Source organism: Aethalodelphis obliquidens, unplaced genomic scaffold (assembly GCF_003676395.1).
Source record: "Aethalodelphis obliquidens isolate GAN/ISIS:26980383/991018 unplaced genomic scaffold, ASM367639v1 scaffold4, whole genome shotgun sequence".
In the NCBI taxonomy this organism is placed as follows: domain Eukaryota; kingdom Metazoa; phylum Chordata; class Mammalia; order Artiodactyla; family Delphinidae; genus Aethalodelphis; species Aethalodelphis obliquidens.
The window spans coordinates 69,915,821-69,933,648 of NW_020837948.1; the positions used below are offsets into that span (position 1 = coordinate 69,915,821).

General features: G+C 38.2%; 1 protein-coding gene across 2 annotated transcripts in view; it reads left to right on the forward strand.

Moving 5' to 3' along the window:
- The window catches only part of DEPDC1B (DEP domain containing 1B), a 101,065-nt gene that overhangs the window by 48,506 nt on the left and 34,731 nt on the right, over nt 1-17,828 (forward strand). For both annotated transcript variants that reach the window (XM_027101059.1, XM_027101060.1), the window contains exons 3-7: nt 2,706-2,841; nt 6,497-6,624; nt 8,186-8,316; nt 11,069-11,116; nt 16,696-16,836. In XM_027101059.1, coding sequence (XP_026956860.1) covers nt 2,706-2,841; nt 6,497-6,624; nt 8,186-8,316; nt 11,069-11,116; nt 16,696-16,836 — 584 coding nt within the window. The remainder of the gene's footprint in view (nt 1-2,705; nt 2,842-6,496; nt 6,625-8,185; nt 8,317-11,068; nt 11,117-16,695; nt 16,837-17,828) is intronic.

Genomic DNA, 17,828 nt, shown 5'->3' on the forward strand with positions numbered 1-17,828 from the left:
CCCAAGGTATGATCTCTCCTGGAGAATGTTCCATGAGCACTTGATAAGAAAGTGTAATCTGCTGTTTTTGGATGGAATGTCCTATAAATATCAGTTAAGTCCATCTGTTTAATGTATGATTTAAAGCTTGTGTTTTTAATTTTTTTTCATTTTGGATGACCTGTCCATTGGTGAAAGTGGGGTGTTAAAGTCCCCTCTTCCTATTGTGTTATTGTCAATTTCCCCTTTTATGGCTGTAGCATTTGCCTTATGTATTGAGATGCTCCTATGTTGGGTGCATAAATATTTACAATTGTTATGTCTTCTTCTTGGATTGATCCCTTGATCATTTGTCTCTTGTACTTCTTTGTCTCTTGCACTAGTCTTTATTTTAAAGTCTGTTTTGTCTGGTATGAGAATTGCTACCCAGCTTTCTTTTGATTTACATTTGCATGGAATATCTTTCCATTCCCTCACTTTCAGTCTGTATGTGTCCCTAGGTCTGAAGTGGGTCTCTTGTAGACAACATATTTACGGGTCTTGTTTTTGTACCTATTCAGGCAGTCTGTGTCTTTTGGTTGGAGCATTTAATCCATTTACATTTAAGGTAATTATCAGTATGTATGTTCCTATTACCATTTTCTTAATTGTTTTGGGTTTGTTATTGTAAGTCTTTTCCTTCTCTTGTGTTTCCTGCCTAGAGAAGTTCCTTTAGCATTTGTTGTAAAGCTGGCTTGGTGTTGCTGAATTCTCTTAGCTTCTGATTGTCTGTAAAGGTTTTAATTTCTCCATCGAACCTGAATGAGATCCTTGCTGAGTAGAGTAATCTTAGTTGTAGGTTTTTCCCTTTCATCACTTTAATTATGTCCTGCTACTCCCTTCTGGCTTGCAGAGTTTCTGCTGAAGGATCAGCTGTTAGCCTTATGGGGATTCCCTTGTATGTTATTTGTTACTTTTCCCTTGCTGCCTTTTTCTTTTGTTTCCTTGCGATACGTGGGCCTTTCACTGTTGTGGCCTCTCCCATTGCGGAGCACAGGCTCCAGACACGCAGGCTTAGTGGCCATGGCTCACGGGCCCAGCCGCTCCACGGCGTGTGGGATCCTCCTGGACCAGGGCACGAACCTGTGTCCCCTGCATCGGCAGGTGGACCCTCAACCACTGCACCACCAGGGAAGCTCCCTCCCTTGCTGCTTTAATATATTTTTTTTGTATTTAATTTTTGAAAGCTTGATTAATATGTGTCTTGGCTTATTTCTCCTTGGATTTATCCTGTATGGGACTGTCTGTGCTTCCTGGACTTGATTGACTATTTCCTTTCCCATGTTAAGGAAATTTTCAATTTTAATCTCTTCAAATATTTTCTCAGTCACTTTTTTTTCCTCTTCTTCTTCTGGGACCCCTGAAATTCGAATGTTGGTGCGTTTAATGTTGTCCCAGAGGTCTCTGAGATGGTCCTGAATTCTTTTCATTCTTTTTTCTTTATTCTGCTCTGCGGTAATTATTTCCACTATTTTATCTTCAAGGTCACTTATCCGTTCTTCTGCCTCAGTTATTCTGCTATTGATTCTTTCTAGAGAATTTTTAATTTCATTTATTGTGTTATTCATCATTGTTTGTTTGCTCTTTAGTTCTTCTAGGTCCTTGTTAAACGTTTCTTGTATTTTCTCCATTATATTTCCAAGATTTTGGATCATCTTTACTCTCATTACTCTGAATTCTTTTTCAGGTAGACTGCCTATTTCCTCTTCATTTGTTTTGTCTGGTGGGTTTTTACCTTGCTCCTTAATCTGGAGCATCTGTGTATTTTTCTGTCTTCTTATTTTGCTTAACTTACTGTGTTTGGGGTCTCCTTTTTGCAGGCTGCATGTTCGTAGTTCCCGTTGTTTTTGGTGTCTGCTCCCATTGGGTAAGGTTGGTTCAGTGGGTTGTGTAGGCTTCCTGGTGGAGGAGACTGGTGCCTGTGTTTTTGTGGACACAGCTGGATCTTGTCTTTCTGGTGGGCAGGACCACGTCCAGTGGTGTGTTTTGGGGTGCCTGTGAATTTATTATGATTTTAGGCAGCCTCTCTGCTCATGGGTGGGGTTGTGTTCCTGTCTTGCTAGTTGTTTGGCAGAGGGTGTCCTGCACTGTAGCTTGCTGGTTGTTGAGTGGAGCTGGGTCTTAGCGTTGTGATGGAGATCTCTGGGAGAGCTTTCGCTGTTTGATACTACATGGGGCCAGGAGGTCTCTGGTGGACCAATGTACTGAGCTTGGCTCTCCCACCTCAGAGGCTCAGGCCTGACACCTGGCTAGAGCACCAAGACCCTGTCAGCCACACGGCTCCAGGAGTCATCGTCATGACAGCCCTTCACTCCCCCACAGCAGACTCAGCAGCCGTACAGACAGTGCGCTTCAAATTGCCAATCTGGCAGACTGCCTGCAGAATCATTCCTCCTCCTCCTCGTCTGCCTTGGGGGGAGCTGGCGCAGCCAACCTGGCCAAGAAGACGAGGAAAAGGTGTGGGGTCTGCGTGCCCTGCAAGAGGCTCATCAGCTGTGGCCGAATGAATGCTTTTAAAAAAATCATACATTGTTGGGTACTATTAGCCGTGTGTAATGATTTAAGTATGAATTCATTACCTGAAGTTTGGAATTATATAAACTCTCAAGGATAAAAGAAGTGGGGACTATTGTTAAAATATCTGTGTTTCCCACTGACTGCAATAATATTTTCTTCTTGGTTTTTAGATTTCCTCCTTCCTCACCCCTGAGACCATATCCAAAGAGGCCCCCATATCAAAAGGATGTTATTAAATTTCCAGAATGGGATGATCCCCTACCAGGCACTTCACAAGAGAATATCCCAGTGAGGCCAGTTGTGATGGTAAGTGCCATTATAGAAGCAGGAGGACTAGCAGAGGGAAAGATAAGAAATAGTCTGTGAACCATCAGGCTTAGTCCAGTTTTTCTTTCGATCCCTTGGAAACAATGGTCTGAAATCACTTTAAAACAATATCATATCCGTTGATAGCTGAGAGACTAGTAACACAGGAAGATTGGCTTTTGCATTTTTTCACTCTTGCCTATGGACACTGTGACTGAATATATGGTAGCTGTTTTCATATGTTTAGACTGAGCAGTTTTCTCTTAAAACTCCCTTCTAATTTCCTTTTCCTTTCTATTCTATAATTTTCCTCTTCTCCCTCTTTGTCTTCTCTTCCTGAACTTTTTTATAATTATTACCAGTTGAAAGTGTGAAGTTTGGGACATGGAAGATTGTGGAGTGAGTCCTGACACAATATGAACAAAGGTAGGTTCTGCTAGTTTGGGGAAACCTAAGCACATTGTAGAATAAACTACCTTTTTTGGGGTGTACTTCTTCCTTGAAATACCTCAGTAGAAAACTATTAAGATTGCCATAATGCTAAAAAATAAAATGCAGACAAATATTTTATACTGCAGTTTTTAAGAATTGTACTAACACCAATGTTTTAAGTTAATCTAGTCTTATAGGACTGGATGTCCAGTTCATACATTTGCAAAGATACGTTGTAAACATTTTTAGGCAATGTGATTGAAAGAAAAAAATTTTTTTAACAGAGGTTGTATTGTATCTCAGTTTGGAGAGAATAATTAAGCAGCTTAGGCTTTATCAAAAATAATTCAAGAAAAAGAGTGGCACCAGTGACAGAAGTGGGGACTCCGTATGAACTTGCAGATTAGTCAGGGACAGTGATGACTGTAGTTTTAAATATGTTTGATGAGAAAGGTGGGTTGTATTAAATGGAAGTATCTAACAGGCAGATGGAGATAAAAGCTCTGGAACTTAGATGAGAGGTCGTATTTGAAAGTCATTAACATTCATTCAGCAAAGATTTGTTGATTGTCTACTGTGTGCCATGCATCCTGCCAGGTTCTACAGATGCAGCTGTATGTAATACAGTTTTTCCTCCAAAAGGGCTCATAGTCTAGTGAAGTATTCAATATGATGATAGATTATTAGAAAACAAAGTGGAACTACTCTGAAAGAGTGAGCACAAAGGGTATTTGAGGACTATTTAATTCATTACTAATGAGGAGAACATAATTAAGGTCTAGCTGATAGTTCCTGTACTTAAGAAAGTTAAAATATCAGCTCCATGAAATCAGGTTCATTTTTTTTAACATTTGTGTTTAAACACCTAATATGACCTCATCAGTAGAGTGGTTATTCAACAGACGTTTTTTCCTCATAATGTCATCCAGTATTGTTTATACAAAAGAGGTAAAAATCCCATATTAAACTAATGTGTATTTATGTCATCGATATAATAACTTCCCTTTTTTGTTCTTTTTGGTTCTGTGAACCTTTAGGAAGACCAGCTGGTCATTAGCACACTTTTCATGCACCAATGAAGAAGACAGTGTCATCTCTCTTCTCTCTTCTGTTTTCAGTTTCTAATTTTTCATCAACCCTGAAGTGGTGGTATACCAGTGTCTCAGATTCATCAAACATTTCCCCCACAGCTTGTCATGTCGCTGGTCGTCTGTATGTATATTTCTGATAATGTTGCTCTTGCCTTTTCTTGTACTTCCCTCTAAATCAAGTGGTGGAGGTTTGAGCTCCTCACTTGCTACAGTTCCTCTAAAGCTTGGGCTGTCCGGAGGAAGAGGACTGTCCAGAGGAAGAATGGCAGAGCAGGATCTGTTTCCCCGTTGGGCCTTATGCAGGTTTTAGGTTGATGAGGTTAGTAGTCAATAGAGAAACAGTCCACCTTTCTTATAGGACCTGAGCTCATATTCATTTCTTCTATCTTACTTGTCCTCTTTGTATCTCTGCCTCCACTTTGCTTGTTCGTTTTTGTTTTTGTTCTGTCCTATCCTCTCTCTTGCCTAGCCATTTTATAAAATAAAATGAAGTGAGGCAAATAGAATGATTTGTTGTGTTTGCTGAGGGGCAGTGTAATGTGGAGAGGACAAGTGTGAGCTCTGGAGACAGACTGCTGGATTTGAATCTTGACTCCTTCATTTACTAGCTGTGTGATCTTGTTTCTCTGTTTTATTCACCGTGTCTGTGTCTCAGTTTTCTTTTTGGTGAAAGTGGGATGAAAACACCCCCCTGGGGTAAGGTCATTATGAGAATCAAGTGACTTCCTATCTATAAAGTGTATAGAAGGTGCCTGACACACAGGTTTTCAGAAACTGTTAACTGCTATTGCTGTTATTAACAGAATTGTTCATAGGTAGAGACAAAAGAAAAAAAAATTACTCATAATGTCATCCAGAGAGAATTAATATTAACATTTTTGTTGTGTTTTATTTTTTCCACGCATGTTTTTAACAACAAAATGAGATTGTGCTGTGCTGTTTTGGTAGCCTATATTCTTCACTTAGAACAGTGTATTGTGTCCATTTTTTCATGTTATTCAACATCATTTTTAATATCTGCATCATGTCTATAAAGGATTATGGTTTACTTATCCAGTTCTTTACTGTTAGATGTGTACCATGTTTTCAGCTTTTTCAGTATGTGTGTAAACAATGCAATGAACAGTATCTTTACAGATAAATAGTTGAGTATTTCTTTAAGATAACTTTTAGAAGTGAATTTGCTAGGCAAATGCAACAACTGATATTCCTGCCTTTAAAAGAGAACACCTAATTTGGATACTTTAAAAAAAAAAAGTCACAAATCCATGTGACCTTCAAGTTTCTTTTGTAGTTCAGTAATTCTCCAAAAACGAAACTAAATCCACATCAAAAAACAACTGTCCAGTTCACTTTTTCCAATTAATAAGATTTTTCTATAATGACACTTCTGCAAAAAACTATTATAAAAGTCCTTTGTAGGTGATTTCTTATACGTTTTGCCTTTAAAAGTTCATAGTTCCTCACTGTCATTACCAAAAGGAAGTTTTAAGATTTCTGTCTAGTAGCCTAAATGTGAGAAGGGAGGTGCTAAGAATGTTGAAGCGCTAAAGCTATGTGACTTTGAGCAAATTACTTAACCTCTCTGGGCTTTAGTTTTTCTTCCCGGCCATCTCCAGCTGTCCTTGTGGAGCTCTTTTTTTTCCTGCCTTCTTCAGATGCCTAAGATCTGGGGCCTGCTATCTAACATTGTACTTAGTTGATCTTTCCTTATAAAAAACAGAGAATTCTTGAAAGTAATAGACTTTAATGTTATTTTAAACAATCACTTAATTTGGACAGTGTGTGAATTTGGATAGATACTCCTCAATGTTAATTAATTTGAATTAATGAAATTTTATTTTACTGCTACTTCACTGATTAGTTAGAACTCCCACAGGGAAAAATAGCTAATGTCATGCTTATTGCCATAGCTGTTTTGCAATTCTTGAATATTCATTTATGATATGACCTGATCTTTGAGTCATACTTTATTACTCTGCAGTCCATGCAAAGAAAGTTAATGTTTCAAATTATTATTTTAAAACAAGTTAAAAATAACCAAATCAAAGAAATTTCTCATAAACTCATACCTCTGTCTATTGAAATACTTATTCTCTCTCTTTCTTACTCTCCTCCCCCACCCTAATTAGAATTCTGAGATGTGGTACAAGCGTCACAGCATTGCTATTGGAGAGGTGCCGGCTTGCCGTCTTGTCCACCGCAGACAGCTGACAGAGGCCAATGTAGAAGAGTTATGGAAGACTATGACATTATCATAGTATGTGCATTTGCTATTAATGAGAACTTTAAGTATTTTTCTTTTTTTTTTCTGTTTTGCTTCACTACTACTCTCTGCATATTTAATTTTCTGAAACTGTGTATAAAACTCTCAAATTTGATTGCATTATTTGCAGCTGTGCTGCTTAGCAAACATAATTTAACTGAATTCTGGGAATTTTCTATTGTCATTTATATGCTAGTTAAGAATAGAACATTAAAAGTTCTTTTTTTTTTTTTTTGCCACTGGTCCAAAATTACCTAATGTTTAATTATTTTTATTTTTGTTTTTTTAAATTTAACTATAGTTGATTTACAATATTGTATTAGTTTCAGGTGTACAGCTTCAGATTCTTTTCCATTATAGGTTATTACAAGATATTGAATATAGTTCCATGTGCTATGCAGTAAATCCTTGATGTTTATCTGTTTTATATATAGTGGTGTGTATCTCTTAATCCCATACTCCTAATTTATCCCTCCTCCTCCCCTTTACCCTTTGGTAACCATAAATTTGTTTCTATGTCTGTGAGTCTATTTCTGTTCTGTAAATAAGTTGATTTGTATTATTTTTTTAGATTCCACAGATAAGTGATATCATATAATATTTGTCTTTTTCTGTCTCACTCACTTCACTTAGTATGATAATCTGTAGGTCCATCATCCGTGTTGCTGCAGATGGCAATATTTCATTCTTTCTTATGGCTGAGTAATATTCCATTGTGTATATGTACCATATCTTTATCCATTCATCTGTCGATGGACACTTAGGTTGCTTGCATGTCTGGGCTATTGTAAATAGTGCTGCAGTGAACCTTGGGATGCATATATCTTTTTGAATTAGAGTTTTCATCTTTTCCGGATATATGCCCAGGAGTAGGATTGCTGGATCATATATGGTAGCTCTATTTTCAGTTTTTTAAGGAACTTCCAGACTGTTTTCCATAGTGGCTGCACCAATTTATATTCCCACTAACAGTGTAGGAGGGTTCCCTTTTCTCCACACCCTCTCCAGCATTTATTATTTGCAGACTTTCTGATGATAGCCATTCTGACCAGTGTGAGGTGGTAACTCATAGTTTTGATTTGTATTTCTCTAATAATTAGTGATGTAAAAGTCTTTAAACTTTCTAGTTACACTGAAATCTTAAGCTTAATGAAACATGTAGTGGAAAATTTGGTCTCCTAGATATTTGATGTACAATAGGTAATTAAAGTTAACAATGTCATAGCAAGTTTTTTTTTTTAATTCTTATAAAGATGTACTCACAGCAGTTTCTCATCATTGGATAAGCTAGTTTTTGTTATTATAATATTTTACTTAGAAAGTCATTTTCTTGACATTCAGTGTGTTGTGTTTTTAAATTAGTGAAGTACTATGTTAATAACAAAATGATCTAAGTTTGTTTTATATATGCAATGTCTAACCTTTTTGCCCCACAAAGGTGAAATGTGTGAAAACAGCACATTCTAAAGATTGATCTTTTACAGTGCCAGTTCTTGGGAAGATAATCATTTTTAAAAAGTAACTAATTAATTTAATCATTATTTATCTTTTTTAGTTTACAGAAAATCCTTGGCCTGGATTCCTTAGAAGAAGTTTTAGACGTTAATCTTGTCAACTCCAAGTTCATCATCCATAACGTATATAGTGTGAGCAACCAGGGAGTTGTTATCCTTGATGACAAGTCAAGTAAGTGCATAAAAGCCGTTTTGTTCCCGGTTGACCCAGTACATTGGCTGTACAGGTCCATCTATTTGACCCTTCCCTAAACCTTACATATGTTTACCCCCTCATTACATATAGCCTTAGCTCACTTCCAGAGACCTTTAAACTAATTGTTTGGAGTCAGGAAATGTCATAGAAAGATGAATACCCAGGAGTGAAAGCTTCAGCAAGCTCCGTCCAGATGCTAGTTCAGTGTTAGCCACACAGGGCATTAAGTGGTTCTTTATCATCCCCAGAAAATCCCTGAGAAGTGAGTAAGTTTAATGCCTAACAGAAAGCTTGAGTCAGTTTTTACGTGGGTCCTGGGGTCTGACTGATTTTTTTAGAGCTCTCACTGACCTTTTCATTATGGTGTCTCTGTGTCAGATTTTCTGGGATAGTCTTGGTTTATGTCATTTTTTTTTCCTTTTTAATAAAGGTAGCTTTCCGGGCTTCCCTGGCGGCGCAGTGGTTGAGAGTCCGCCTGCCGATGCAGGGGACGCGGGTTCGTGCCCCGGTCGGGGAGGATCCCACATGCCGCGGAGCGGCTGGGCCCGTGAGCCGTGGCCGCTGAGCCTGCGCGTCCGGAGCCTGTGCTCCGCAACGGGAGAGGCCGCAGCAGTGAGAGGCCCGCGTACCGCAAAAAAATAAATAAATAAAATAAAATAAAATAAAGGTATCTTTCCAGATGTTGAAGGTGCTTTAATTTTTTTATACTTTTTCCTCCAAGCCAGTTTACAAATTGGGAAAAAAGACATTTAGCAGCCACCTATCCTGGTTTTTGATTAGGAAAAATAAGGTCCTGGTAACTGTAGTGAGCCAGAATCCTCAAACTGATTTAAAAATTTTCTTCCTCTGGATAAGGGATAGACCAGAATTGGATGGACTCTTCTTTTACTTCAAACACTTGATCCTAGGAATTAGCTGGAGCTAGAATGACGTTTGGATGTGGGAAGATGGTATAGTACTTTTGGGCTTTTGTAAATTATTATTAAATGTAGGGCTGGAGGCTCCTGGGCAGCAAACAAACCTGGCCTAGAAGGAGCCTGAGCAGTGAGACAGGAAGAGGTTTTTCTAGGCCATGTTTCCTGACATGAGCAGAATGTGTCTTTGAAACCTGAAACACTTCCCCTTTAAAGCCCCTCTATCAGGAATGAAGAACATTAGGAAACAGAAATAAACAGATTTGTGACTTCGTGAGTTGTCAGGTTAACATCAACATATAAAATTACATAGAATGGGGGGGGGTATTGTTGCCTTTGAAGTACATCTAAAATCCTTCCACATTCTCTGAGTACAGCAAACATGAATACTTTCAGCTACCAGTTGGATGATCAATTGTCTTTTTTTTTTTAATTTATTTAATTAATTTTAAATTTTTGGCTGTGTTGGGTCTTTGTTGCTGCGTGCCGGCTTTCTCTAGTTTCGGTGAGCAGGGGCTACTCTTCGTTGCGGTGTGCAGGCTTCTCATTGCGGTGGCTTCTCTTGTTGCAGAGCATGGGCTCCAGGTGCGTGGGCTTCAGTAGTTGTGGCATGTGGACTCAGTAGTTGTGGCTCGCGGGCTCTAGAGCGCAGGCTCAGTAGTTGTGACGCACGGGCTTAGTTGCTCTGCGGCATGTGAGATCTTCCCGGACCAGGGCTCGAACCTGTGTCCCCTGCATTGGCAGGTGGATTCTTAACCACTGCACCACCAGGGAAGCCCCGATCAGTTGTCTTTTATTTTATTTTATTTATTTATTTACTTATTTTTTGCGGTACGTGGGCCTCTCACTGCTGTGGCCTCTCTCCCACTGTGGAGCACAGGCTCCGGACGCGCAGGCTCAGCGGCCATGGCTCACGGGCCCAGCCGCTCCGCGGCATGCGGGATCTTTCCAGACCGGGGCACAAACCCGTGTCCCCTGCATCAGCAGGTGGACTCTCAACCACTGCGCCACCAGGGAAGCCCAGTTGTCTATTATTTTATTAAGTACATTCTTCAGAAAGAAGAGAGCACTTTACAAGCCTCAGGTTCATTAGCTCTAATGCAAGTCAACCAACCAGTGTCTCTGCAGTTTCACAGACAGTGGAGAAGGTGAGAAGTGGAAGCATGAGTGCTGGCCCCGCTCATCAGATGTCTGTGGCAGGGCCAGGGGAAGAGACCCTGTACCAAATGGTTCAGCTGGGTTTTTTTGTAGCAATGCTACTGATTATTATTTTAAGGCTGTCCTAATACTAATAACCTATATTGATATGTCAGTGGAACTTTCTTGCCTTAAAACATTTTGAAAATTGAAACATGTAAAATGATACTTATATTGGACATCGGACATAAAGAGTTTAACTTTTTTTTTTTTAAGGTATCTGATGAACTGGTTTCATAAATGCATTTGATGACTCATACTTTTGCTTTTTATGTTTTTTTCTTCTCTTTCTAAAATTCTTAGGATAATTGATTTGTTTGTTAGTGTGTTTATTTGGAACAAACTGTCAGATTTCTTCTTTTCCCTAAAACTTATACAAGTACATCTTGTCTTTAGAGAAATTTATAGTTATGGTTTATATAATCACGTGCTGTAACATCCCTGCTAAGGAAAAATTATCTTTTAAATGTTCTGATACACAAGCAGGTGATTTGTGATTAGCAGGTATGTTTCATATTACTTGGGCAAGTATCATTCTTATGATACCAAGTGTGTATATAATCCCTTGAATTATATGTAATTGAATAAAACATCTTTTTATTTTCCTTTTTCTGCAGAAGAACTTCCTCACTGGGTACTGTCAGCTATGAAGTGTTTGGCAAATTGTAAGTACTAAGTACCTGCCATTTTTATGAAATTAACAGAAATTCGTCCCCTAAATTAGAAAATTTTTGTGCTCAATGCCCTGAACATTGATTTGAGACCTTTGAGACTGGCAGTTAATTGTTTGGGGATTACTGTGCTTTTAATGATAAATTTGTGACACAGTGAAAGGGCTGAGTTACAGAGCATTTTTAAAGGGGTTTTGTGCTTCCATTTTCTTGTGGGTATAATCACACTACAGATAAGGTCCATACTGCTTCTTCTGAATGCTTCATCACAGGAAAGAATAATTAGTAATATTGAATGCAATATTGTAATAGATAAATGCCTGTTAACAGTTTATAGGTTTTTATTCCTAAAACCTAAATTTTTATTCCTAAAACATGTATTCCTAAGTATGCCTTACATTTACCTCATCAGTTTACTCAGCAGATCCTGTTTCCCATTGGCTTTTTATAGGGCATTGGTTTAAGTTGGAGAGAAATGTTTTCAAAAACTAATCTAATTGGTATTCAGCATGGTTTGGAAGGAGAAGAACATGCATGCAGAGAAACAGAAAAGCCCGTTTCAGCAATTTGGCTGTAAAATGAGGGGTCTGGACCTGGGCAGCTCCTCTGAAGTTTTTCATAGGCATATGAAATCTCTTTCACTGGATATCATAGGCACTGAAGAAATGAGTTATCATGGTATCTCATTAACACTACTATTTTTCTGGGATTTTCAGAAGGCTTAACCCAAAGAAGGGATTCTAATGGTTAATGGCTTAACCCAAACAAGTGATTTTAATGAGAAAAATTCTAGTTATTTTAGCTGACTGATAATGGTGATATTTGTTCTATAGGGTCTTTTGAGTCTCAAAGATCACCTCAGAGAGGGGGTTTCTTTCTTCCCTTTTGGGTAAGACTAGCATGTACAGAGATACGTGTATAAATTCTTGAGTTAGTAGGCTCTGAATTATTAATTTCACTGAAGTTAGTTTTGTTTGATTATAGAATGAAACTAAAATAACTGTTCAGCTCACTGCGGGTGATCTCAGTGGTAATATGTAGAAAATGATTATATACTATCATCCTAAATATAAATAGCAATGTTAGTTTGTGAGAAGCCCAAAGTTCTCTGTGTTTAACTATTAAGATTTTCATAGGTTTTTGGTTCATGTTTTGGAACCCCTCTGAGATGTAGAGTCCTTTGGTTTTTAGTTTGGGGGAGTGCTTTTTATTCTTGCTCAGTCATTTGAAGTAAATTAATCTAAATTATATCTGTGGCCGGAATGACAAAATAGAAGGTATAAATGGGTTAAATGACCCATTTATGAATTTTTAGAAAACCAAGGATTTTGGAAGTTGATCAACTGGGAATGAACAGAGGAAGCCAGTATAACAAGTCTAGGCTATAATACGTAGTAAAGTGTATATTAAGGTGTGGTTATGATGTTGAATTCTCAATGGTGATCAAAATGTAATGAAGAGTATAATTTTCCCTCAAGCAAGATTTATACATAATGCCACAAAACTTCTGCAGAAAGGTTAGAATAACTGGAATTACCAATGGAGAGGAAAGATGTGAGGATCGACTTAGTAATGTTCTCCACATTAATGTTATGTTAGGTAGAAATTCTCGGGAACAGGGACACCTCTCACACGTATCAAGTGCAGCGCTTTACAGATGGTTGGCACATCCATAAATGTGCTTGCTTACATGTCAAAGAAAAAAAGGTGGCCAAACGGTGAGGTCAGCCTTTTGAATAGTTTTATAAAATTATTAATTTTTCCAAATTCTTATTGGCCTCCCCAAATTTACTTTGAGTCTCATCAAAGTCATGGTCTGTTCCTTATCCTTCTTATCTTTAATGAGTCTAGGTTCCCATTATAGTCCTCTAATAGGGAACAGAAAGGATAGGCTGATTATATGAGATTTTGAAGGCCCTGTGCCTCTTTTTCTGTAGTTTTACTGCTCATCTCTTCCCTTTGGGCCCATCTGCATTTATTGCAGACCATTGGCCTGGGTGCTTTCGTTGTTGGCCAGCCTCATGGTGGGCCACAGAATGAGGGACTGATGCTAAATAAATACAAAACCAGGTTAACTGTTTTTCTTCCTTGTGCACGTAGATTGCAAGAATCCAATAAAAAGTGGATGTAAGCAACTGACAAAGGATTAATCTCCAAAATTTATAAGCAGCTCATGCAGCTCAATAACAATAAAACAAACAACCCAATCCAAAACTGGGCAGAAGACCTAAATAGACATTTCTCCAAAGAAGATATACAGACTGCCAACAAACACATGAAAGAATGCTCAACATCATTAATCATTAGAGAAATGCAAATCAAAACTACAATGAGATATTACCTCACACCAGTCAGAATGGCCATCATCAAAAAGTCTAGAAACAATAGATGCTGGAGAGGGTGTGGAGAAAAGGGAACACTTTTGCACTGCTGGTGGGAATGTGAATTGGTACAGCCACTATGGAGAACAGTATAGAGGTTCCTTCAAAAACTACAAATAGAACTACCATATGACCCAGCAATCCCACTACTGGGCATATACCCTGAGAAAACCATAATTCAAAAAGAGTCATGTACCAAAATGTTCATTGCAGCTCTATTTACAATAGCCCGGAGATGGAAACAACCTAAGTTTCCATCATCAGATGAATGGATAAAGAAGATGTGGCACATATATACAATGGAATATTACTCAGCCATAAAAAGAAACGAAATTGAGCTATTTGTAATGAGGTGGATAGACCTAGAGTCTGTCATGCAGAGTGAAGTAAGTCAGAAAGAGAAAGACAAATACCGTATGCTAACACATATATATGGAATTTAAGAAAAAAAAATGTCATGAAGAACCTAGGCGTAAGACAAGAATAAAAACACAGACCTACTAGAGACCGGACTTGAGGATATGGGGAGGGGGAAGGCTGAGCTGTGACAAAGCGAGAGAGAGGCATGGACATATATACACTACCAAACGTAAGGTAGATAGCTAGTGGGAAGCAGCCGCATAGCACAGGGAGATCAGCTCTGTGCTTTGTGACCTCCTGGAAGGGTGGGATAGGGAGGGTGGCAGGGAGGGAGACGCAAGAGGGAAGAGATATGGGAACATATGTATATGTATAACTGATTCACTTTGTTATAAAGCAGAAACTAACACACCATTGTAAAGCAATTATACCCCAATAAAGATGTTTAAAAAAAAAAAAGGCAAATACCGTATGGTAACACATATATGTGGAATTTAAGAAAAAAAAAATGTCATGAAGAACCTAGGGGTAAGACAGGAATAAAGACACAGACCTACTAGAGAATGGACTTGAGGATATGGGGAGGGGGAAGGGTAAGCTGTGACAAAGTGAGAGAGAGGCATGGACATATATACACTACCAAACGTAAGGTAGATAGCTAGTGGGAAGCAGCCGCATAGTACAGGGAGATCAGCTCACCGCCTGGAGGAGTGGGATAGGGGAGGGTGGGAGGGAGGGAGACGCAAGAGGGAAGAGATATGGGAACGTGTATATGTATGGCTGATTCGCTTTGTTATGGAGCAGAAACTAACACACCATTGTAAAGCAATTATACTCCAATAAAGATGTAAAAAAAAAAAGTGGGTGTAAACAGTTCTTTTCCAAAGTCTTTCAGGAATAACATTTATAAAAACTAGATTAAAAAATATTCTGAAATTCATCATGATAGAGAAACAAAAGATCTTAGAACTATGGCCTCCTCTCATAGGGCTTGCCATGCATTGGCATTTTTAGGGAAACCTTTTTTTGGCTTGTTTTTGCATATTTTTATCAAGAATGATGAAGTGTTCAAAAAGGGGTACAACTGCTTAGAATGAACTGCATATTATCCTGGGAGGGAGTAATTCAAGGCAATGTGTATTGCTTGCTGAGACATATCCCACTATTTCAACTGACCAAACTTGGGATATTATACAGGAGGAAGCAAGTAAAAATGGCTATGTTTGCTGCTAGGTTAATGAGGTACCACACATATAGATATTTAATAATTTTCATTATTTTAGTCAATTTTAGAACATTAAAAGGTAAGAGAATTTTAAAGGAGACCAACAAAAAGCTGTTTCCACAATGTCCCAATGGCCTTGAAATGTGAAGGCCCACAATACTTAACTGTTCTGTTTTGTTTGATACTTTCTCTTTAGTTACAGTGATTCTGTAGGAAGAATTTCCTATCAATTTTTACTGGCTTCTCCTGCTGTCCTGAGAGTAGAGATCGGTTCCGGTACAGTTGCTAGTCTTGTGTTCTGCTGGCCCAGAACTGGCCAATCCATTTGCATCCCTTTCTTCCACACTGTGATGGAAATAGACAAGGCTGGCCAAGCAGCTCCTCGTGGACCACTTACCATTTCCCTCAGGCATGGGCAGATCCAGTTCTTCGCTCCACTTGGCGATGTAAATCTTGCCATCTGTGTATGGATTGTTGGGGGCATTTGCTGCCAGCTCTGTAGAGAGCTAAGAGTTTCTTGTTCCTCTTTGGTCCCTGATACAATGGGATCTCTGCCTCACTTGTTCCAGGCTTCTTGGTTCCTAGGTTGTCCCAGGTTTCTTAGAGTTACTTTGCAATATGACCCTGCTTGATAAACTATCTTTTTTATTTTTAAACTTGTTTTAAGCAGAAACGTCAGTTTGTTTCTGCTTTGGTGTTATTTTCTATTATAATTTTGTTTAATAAAAATTCATTCAATGCCACTAATCACTCAAAAGCATTGTTGGGTAAATAAAACCTAGACTCTTAGATCAAAGAATTCAATAGGAATTTAGAGGTCATTTTATCCTGTCTCCCATAGTCTTTGTTTGAGCAGCTTTAAAATTTTTTTTTAAATTTTTTATAAACTATCTTTTGATGGTTGGTGATCAAATGGAGAGTTTTATACTCAGAATGAATTTAAGACACAATGTAAAATCTCCTTTTCAGAATATCTTTAGGAAAAAGAGTATACATTCTTATTAGTATAAAATAGTTTAGAGGCAGAAATTATTTCACTCAACTCTGATTCTTGAATTTTATTTTATAGCAATGATGAAATAATGAAAGCTTTAAAAAATTGCTTTATAGCTTATCTATTACATATATGAGGTAATTACTATGTTGGTTAGCTGTGTCAAGACTAGGAAAATATCTGGACTTCCCTGGCGGTCCAGTGGTTAGGACTGCGCACTTCCGCTGCAGGGAGCGTGGGTTCCACCCTTGGTTGGGGAACTAAAATCCCATATTCCGCATGGCAAAAAAAGACTAGGAGAAATATTGACTATTTCGAAGAGAATTATCACTGTTTACATTTAATAAAAATGCCTTTCAGAAGGTCATAAAAGAAAGAGTCGGTTTCTTTGAAAATGGAAGTAAGCCAGTGATTTTCCTCATTGTTTTATAATAGATTTCAATTTAGACATAAAGTATATTTATATAAGCAAAATGTATAGTACTAGTCTTCTCCTTGAAAACTTTTCTGATCTTAATTATCTGTACACACCACACCTATGCACAGAGACTAATACTTAGAGATGATTGCCCCATTAATGTTTCTCTTTCTTTCTCTTTCCCTTTTTTAACAGGGCCTAATTGTTCGGATTTGAAGCAGCCTATGTATTTAGGATTTGAAAAAGATGTCTTTAAAACTATAGCTGATTACTATGGTCACTTGAAAGAGCCTTTGCTTACGTTTCACCTTTTTGATGCCTTTGTCAGTGTATTAGGTAAGTTGGAATATAATGACCGTATATCTTCACTACTGATATGGAATCATTTCATTTTTCACTATCTTGAGACTTCCATTAGCCCAATTTCCATAGCTTTTTTGAAATAAAAACAGATGGGATGCTTGCCTAGTTGGAGTCCTGCTCTATAAAGGAGGAAAAGAAAATAGTTAAGCTCTGTTATGAAACCTAAACAAGGACCAGTAGTTTTTTTTTTTTTTTTGCAGTACGCGGGCCTCTCCCGTTGCGGAGCACAGGCTCCGGACACGCAGGCTCAGCGGCCATGGCTCACGGGCCCAGCTGCTCCGTGGCATGTGGGATCCTCCTGGACCGGGGCACGAACCCGTGTCCCCTGCATCAGCAGGCGGACTCTCAACCACTGTGCCACCAGGGAAGCCCCGGACCAGTAGTTTTTATTTCTTAGGGAGGAATAGTACGTTCTATGTCATTTCTGTACAAAAAAGTATGACTTTATTGGTAAAGAATGTAAATTTGACATTTACTCTTCATGAGTAAATCTACTACTCTGGATATGACTTCATGAATAGTCAAGTGTGAGAGAGATATTTTCATATAGAAATCTTATTTCTTTTTATAGAAGGAACAGGTTTTTGTAGGACTATTTGTTATCTGTGACATGTAAAATATAGTAACTACTGTTCTCTAAAACTTGTTGCTACTTCTCACATAGATTTATATTTCAGAATTTAAACTGTCAAAGAAACATGGTAAAAAGGAAAAAGAAATAAATATTGTTGGTATAGGCTTTTCTGATATTGTTCCTTTCTTCTTGGAAATCAGATTTTTCTGTTGATGTTGTGATTGTTCAATAAGTATTATTGTTTTCTTGTCCAAAAGTTTGCTTTAGTGACCAAATCACTGTGTGGGTATCATACTCTGTTATGTAAATTTGTAGGAATTAGCATCCTCTTGGTTTTGAGTGTTGTGGGCTTAGCAGTCTTCGCCTTCCCATTCCTCCTTCCCCATCTCTT